General features: G+C 57.2%; 1 protein-coding gene across 1 annotated transcript; it reads left to right on the top strand.

Moving 5' to 3' along the window:
* Nucleotides 1-602: 602 nt before the first annotated feature.
* DLX3 (distal-less homeobox 3) lies at nucleotides 603-5932 on the top strand. The gene is made up of 3 exons (XM_033183428.1): nucleotides 603-1228; nucleotides 2309-2499; nucleotides 4081-5932. Exons 1-3 carry the CDS (start codon nucleotides 904-906, stop codon nucleotides 4426-4428), a joined length of 864 nt encoding a protein of 287 aa, XP_033039319.1. The 5' UTR covers nucleotides 603-903; the 3' UTR covers nucleotides 4429-5932.
* Nucleotides 5933-6366: the final 434 nt, after the last annotated feature.

Raw genomic sequence — 6366 nt, 5'->3', positions numbered from 1 at the left:
ATAATATATTAATATCGTATATTCAAACATTCTCTTCTACCTAAAAGGTGTTTTCCTTTTCTTCTGATTTGAAGAGAAACCATTTTCAGGGGCCCTGAGTCCTCACCACTTTGGGTACATTTGTGTGCCTGTCATTTGCACGGTGCGTGCACACGCGTGCACACACACACAACCATACCCCACCTTAGACCATCTCTTTCTACAAACACCCAATAGGCAAACTCCTCTCCTTCCCCACCTCACCTAAGCCCATCTCTCATCCCCCAGCCAGAGAAACAGGCTGACAGATCCTGGGGGCTCTGCAGAGCAACCCTTCCCCTCCACCTCCACGCCCCTCCTTCAGAGAACTTATCTGGGCTAGAGCTACAAGAGTAGCAAGGAGGGTGTGTGTGTGTGTGTGTGTTTGTGTGTGTGTGTGTTTTGAGTAAAAACAAAGACTGGGGGAAAGAGAAGAGAGAGGAGGGAGGAGAGAAGGAAAAGGGGGAGAGGCAGCGAGAGAGAGAGAGAGAGAGAGAGAGAGAGAGAGAGAGAGAGAGAGAGAGAGCGCGAGCGCACAGGAGCGAAAGAGCAAGAGCGTGTTTTGCCTGGAAGGCAAGACTTGCAGCCAATCAGCGAGTAGGAGCCTCCCTCGGCGACTCCACTATTGAGTCTATAACCGGCTGGCCGGGCGGAGCTGGCAACATTTGACTGTGGCTTGGGACGCGAGGAGAGGCGCGCAGCGACCGCCTGACGGCAGGCAATGGTGTAAGCGCCTTTCGGCCTCCCCCTCCCCCAGACTCGGCCGGGTCCTCCCCTCGCCCTCTGGACACACACCCCTGCCTCGTCTCCTCCGCCTCTCCTGCGCTCCGGTCCGCTCCTGTCCTCCGCGGAGGCCAGCCTTGGGGAGGTGCAGTGCCCGCCAGGATGAGTGGCTCCTTCGATCGCAAGCTCAGCAGCATCCTCACCGACATCTCCAGCTCCCTTAGCTGCCATGCAGGCTCCAAGGACTCGCCTACCCTGCCCGAGTCTTCTGTCACTGACCTGGGCTACTACAGCGCTCCCCAGCACGATTACTACTCGGGCCAACCCTATGGCCAGACGGTGAACCCCTACACCTACCACCACCAATTCAATCTCAATGGGCTTGCAGGCACGGGTGCTTACTCGCCCAAGTCGGAATATACCTACGGAGCCTCCTACCGACAATACGGGGCGTACAGGGAGCAGCCGCTGCCAGCCCAGGACCCAGGTGAGGGCCATGGGGTCGCGAGGACAGTGGGAGACACTGGAAGGTTCCCGAGGGAGGAAAAGGCATGGACTGGAAGCTAAAATCTAGGAAAACTTCTAAGAAAAGTACCGCCTGGAGTTAGAGAAGTTGGCGTAGATGACCCTCAGAGGGACCAGGCGACCTTCCAGCCCCGGGTCTGCGAGCATTTGGGGCGCGATGTGCGCGGTGCGCCGCGGTCCCGGATGAGGAGCGGGGTGAGCTGAGAGAGGAAGGGGAGGGCTGTGGGTTGTCAGGAAATCTCCGAATCGAGGTGATTTCGTGGGCATTTCAGCCGGCGATTCTCGATCAGGTCGCAGAGGGCTTGGGGGTAGGCGGCGGGGGCTGGAAACTCTAGGGGCTCTCCTTTGGATAAGGGATGGGGAGACTAGGAGACGTGAGGGGGCAATGAGAGGGACCCACGGAAGTTGTGGGAAAGCGGAGGGAAGCAGCAACTGAGAGGCAGAGAAGCTGAAAAAGGGAAAAGTGAGGCAGCAAGAGAGAAGTGTGGAAAGACAGTGAGAGAAAGGACAGAAGAAACAGGAAAGGAAGGAAAGAAGGAAGGGGAGAGGAAGGGGGACAGGGAAAGAAAGTCTGCACTACCCTTGCGACTTTTCTAAAAACCTAAAGCGATTCAAAAATGAAAAGTTTTTTAAAGGGCGGGGGATGGGCGGGAAGGAGCGAGAGAAACAAGCGACGACGAGATAGGGCTGGGAAGGGGGCAGCCAGCAGCCGGGCGGCGAGGAGCCCCGAGGCTGGGAGGCGAGCCGGGAAGGCGTCGTGAGCGAAGCCGCGGCGGTCCTCGCGCAGGCGGCGGCTGGCGCCGGGGACAGTGCTCCGGAGGCCGGGCGCGGAACTGGGAGCGCCACGTCGTGGGCCGTGGCCGGGTCCGGCTCTGTGGCCGCGGCTGCCTTCCAGGGCCGCGGGCGGCGGAGCGCACGGCCGGGAATCCCGCGGCGAGTAGTGGGGCGGAAGGGAGGGGCGTCCCGCCGGGCCCTGGAGGGTCGCTGGAGTCGCAGGCCGAGGCTGAGCCGCCCCCTCTCCCGCCCGGTGCGTTCCCCGCAGTGTCGGTGAAGGAGGAGCCGGAAGCAGAGGTGCGCATGGTGAATGGGAAGCCCAAGAAGGTCCGAAAGCCGCGTACGATCTACTCCAGCTACCAGCTGGCCGCCCTGCAGCGCCGCTTCCAGAAGGCCCAGTACCTGGCGCTGCCCGAGCGCGCCGAGCTGGCCGCGCAGCTGGGCCTCACGCAGACACAGGTTGGTGTTTGGCTGACCAGGGCCGTGGGGGCGCCCGGGACCCCGTAGTTTCCCGGGCGCTGCCGAGCCTGGCTGTCCATTTAAGGGTCCTGCGGGGTCCTGGAACTCTTGCCTGGGGGATGGGGGCCTGCGAGGTTCAATTTCGGTCGGAAGGTTCTGCGTTAGCACGTGTACAAGTGAGAATAGTTGTGAACCCGTGCAACTGTGTATGTCTGTCCCAGAGAGAGGTGCTCTCCTTCCCCTACTCCAGAACCCCCAACTCCCAAGTCCCCCAGCAGTGCTGCTCACTTAGTAGGAGTCCACATCGTGTTTTCCCTCCAGGCTAGGCATGTGTGTAAACTGACTGTGTGCGTGTGTAGGCGAGTGTGTGTTTGCACACGTGCTGTGTGGGTCTGCATGCACCGGAGGATGCTCACATAGGGAGTGTGATCCTGCCAGGGTCATTGTGCATAACGATGGGGGCACGTGTGTGTGACTGTGCGCCCTGAATGCATGTGCGTTCTGAATGTATGTTCAGAAATGTGTGCTTGCATGAAAATACCACATTCCTGCTCAGCACCTGAATACTCAGAGAGGCCAAATTCCCTATCTGAAGGAGACGGGGACTCAAAAGTGAGTGTCCTACCCCCACCTCGTCCAGTCCCTCAAGCCCCCAGCGGCCTGTCACTGCTCAGGGGAGGAGCAGTGGATGCCTGGCTCCCTCCAGGTGTTGACAGGCGGGCCTAGGTTGTGGCTATGGCTGTGGCTGCGTGGGGCCCCAACCGCCGGGAATCTGGGTCACCTGGTGAGGAGCTGATTCATTGTTTGTATCAGTCATGGAGTGGGGAGTGGCAGGGGGAGGGGGAGATACCCCAGGGGAAATTTGGGGAATCATGGCTCACCTGCTCCTGAGTCCCCAGGTCACCCCCATTATCTAACCTGAGCCCAGGAGGACTTCTCCACGCCTGAGTGTGTGAATGTGGGTGCTCATGTTGTGGGGTGCTTATCTGGGTGTATCTGTGTCTGCGTGTATTTTTATCGTCTGGCGTCTGTGTGTGAGGCTGTGAGTGGAAGCGTGGCTGGGTATGGAGATGTGTATGTGGGTGTGTTTGTCTCTGTGTATCTGTGCACCTCTGCTTATGGGTGTCTAATGTGAATGAAATGCTACAAACCGCCCATCTCCCACCTCAACCGCTTTTTATTAAGTGCTTACTATATACCAGGCTGCTCTAAGTTTTTTATACATCGTACCTTATTTGAGCCTCAGAGTGACCCTATGAGGCAGGTAATAGGGCTGTTCTCATCCCCATTTTGCAGACAAGAGAAAGGCAAGAACCAGAGAGGTTAAATAACTTGCCCAAGGTCACGCTTAATAAGTGACAGAGCAGAATTTGGACCCAGGCAGCTGAATGTTCCTAGTCACAATTCTACCCCAGATGGAAGAAACGATTGGTGTCCTGGCAGTCAGGAGGCCTGTTTTTTGCCTGATTCTTACGTGAAATTGGGTTCTGGCCTTGCTTTTTCTTGGCTGGGTTCTTCCTAGGGTGTTTTGTTTTAGCATTCTGAGAGGCTAACTAGCTACCCCTTTCTTCTCTGGCCCAGGTGAAAATCTGGTTCCAGAACCGCCGTTCCAAGTTCAAGAAACTCTACAAGAACGGGGAGGTGCCGCTGGAGCACAGTCCCAATAACAGCGATTCCATGGCCTGCAACTCACCACCGTCACCCGCCCTCTGGGACACCTCCTCCCACTCGACTCCGGCCCCTGCCCGCAGTCAACTGCCCCCGCCGCTCCCATACAGTGCCTCCCCCAGCTACCTGGACGACCCCACCAACTCCTGGTACCACACACAGAACCTGAGTGGACCCCACTTACAGCAGCAGCCGCCTCAGCCTGCCACCCTGCACCATGCCTCCCCTGGGCCCCCGCCCAACCCTGGGGCTGTGTACTGAGCACCCACCTGACCTGCACCCCTGACAAAGGACCCCAGGACCAGGCAGAAGGCGCCTCCGTCCTAGCCACTCAGGAATCATCGAGGAGCACAGGGAAAAGGAACTCCCTTTCCCCCTCCCTTGCCCCTTCCTCCAGGGATCCAAGCGCTTCCAGATGACATTTCCATGGACCAAGGATGCCCCCTGAACCTCCCTCCCTCTGCCTAGACACTGGGGTGCCCCTCCAGATGTGGGGGCATTCCACCCCAGTGGGGACAGCTGTTCCCCTACCTGCTCCAGGAGCCTGGATTGGCTTTAAATGGCTCATCATTTTCCAGCTTCTTAAACTAAGTGCCTGTTCCCAGACTGGAGACCTTGGGATGGGGGAGAGTGTGGAGGTGGGTCCCGCCTGTGCTGGGGCACCTGGCGCTGTGGATCTTATAACTTGCCAGGCCTAGTTCCTCCTGAGCCACTGGTGGTCTCCCCCTGCTTGAGCGGCCCCTCTGCCAAAAAGACAGTGGACATCATGACGAGGACTCCGGGTGGGGACCTGAACTGGTCCCTGCCCTGCACTTCTAGCCCTCATTTAAGATTTGAGGGTGAAACCAAAGGAAACCCCCTAAGTGAGGGAATCTTTTAATATTTGTGGCTTTAGAGGAAAGAACTAAAGGAGCCATCTCTCTCCCCCTCCTCCGTTCTGAGAGGAGGGGTGGGTCTCAGACGTTTTTCCTAAGGACTTATTTCTTCCATGTCCAGGACTTTGCACAACTTTGGTTTTAAAAGCTGTTGAAAAATAGGAAAACAAAGGGCATTGTTCACAGATAGGGCCAAGTCTCCCCTTGCAAAGGTGCCTCTGTTCTGTCCCTGCCCCCACCTCACCTCCTCTACTCCTCCAGTAAGTTGGCAGTTTTGGTGCCAAACCCCAAATCTCCAAAGAGACATACCAGGCAAGACAAACCCCCAAACACCTCCTTTCCGGTGGCCTTGGAAACAGATTGCTCCGAGCTGGAGAATGTCGGGTGAGGTGCATGGGAGAGGAGGGGAGAGTTAGAACTTGTGCCTTTAGGAGTAAGGGGTAACTGCCTGGAGGGCTGGTGGCACTGCCCCTCCCTGACCCAGACATCCCATCAAAGTTGACTTTCCTCCACCCCTGATGCAGTAAAACATCGAAAAAAAAAGGAGAGGTAGAAGACTGTAGCTATATATATAAATATATAGTAAGTATTTTTTTTAAGAGCAACAGAGAGAAGCAGCCTCCTCCCTGCTGCGGTTTCCTATTTATGTGGCCATGTTCCTCCTGGACGGATCTCCCTGTGTGTTTCAAGCTGAGAGATGTGGGCTCCGGCTGGATTTGGGTTTTGTGGGAGGTGCAGGGGCCAAGAGAGACATGGTAGGTCTCCAAGAGTCCCACCGGGCGGGGGGAGGGAGAAGCAAAGCCAGCTCCCACCCCCTCCCAGCCTTCTCATTTCTGCTTTCTTACTGGACTCATCTTTATATATAATGTTAATAAAAAAGACGAAAATAATCACTGAGCTCTTTGAACTGGAGGCTGTTGGCAGCTCTTGTGGGGAGGGTCTGAGAGTTGGGGAAGGTGTCCAGTGGGGAGGCACTTCTGAGCTCTGAGGGAGATGGGGCCCCCAGGAAACCACTGCTAAGGTGCTGGGCTGGGCCTGGCCCCTGGTGGCAGGTGCTCCTAAATCCATGGCTGTCCCCACTCTGGGCAGGTCTTTGGGGAGGCTCCCAGCAGCAGCTTCCCTGACTCCACTGCTTGGCAGCTGGGTGCTCAGAATCAGACAGCTCCCTCTGCACCGCCGCCGGGTCACCTCAGGGCTGCTCTTTGATCTGGAGATCACATGCAGACATGCTTACACATGTGTGTAACCCCCTGCCTCCACGCCCAGGCACTCCTGGCCCCTCACCCTCCTGTCTGTCCCTTTCAGCTTGAGGTGAGGGTGGGGC

Source organism: Trachypithecus francoisi, unplaced genomic scaffold, assembly GCF_009764315.1.
Source record: "Trachypithecus francoisi isolate TF-2019V2 unplaced genomic scaffold, Tfra_2.0 Lachesis_group20, whole genome shotgun sequence".
Lineage (NCBI taxonomy): Eukaryota > Metazoa > Chordata > Mammalia > Primates > Cercopithecidae > Trachypithecus > Trachypithecus francoisi.
This window is presented reverse-complemented; position numbering and strand designations above follow the sequence as displayed.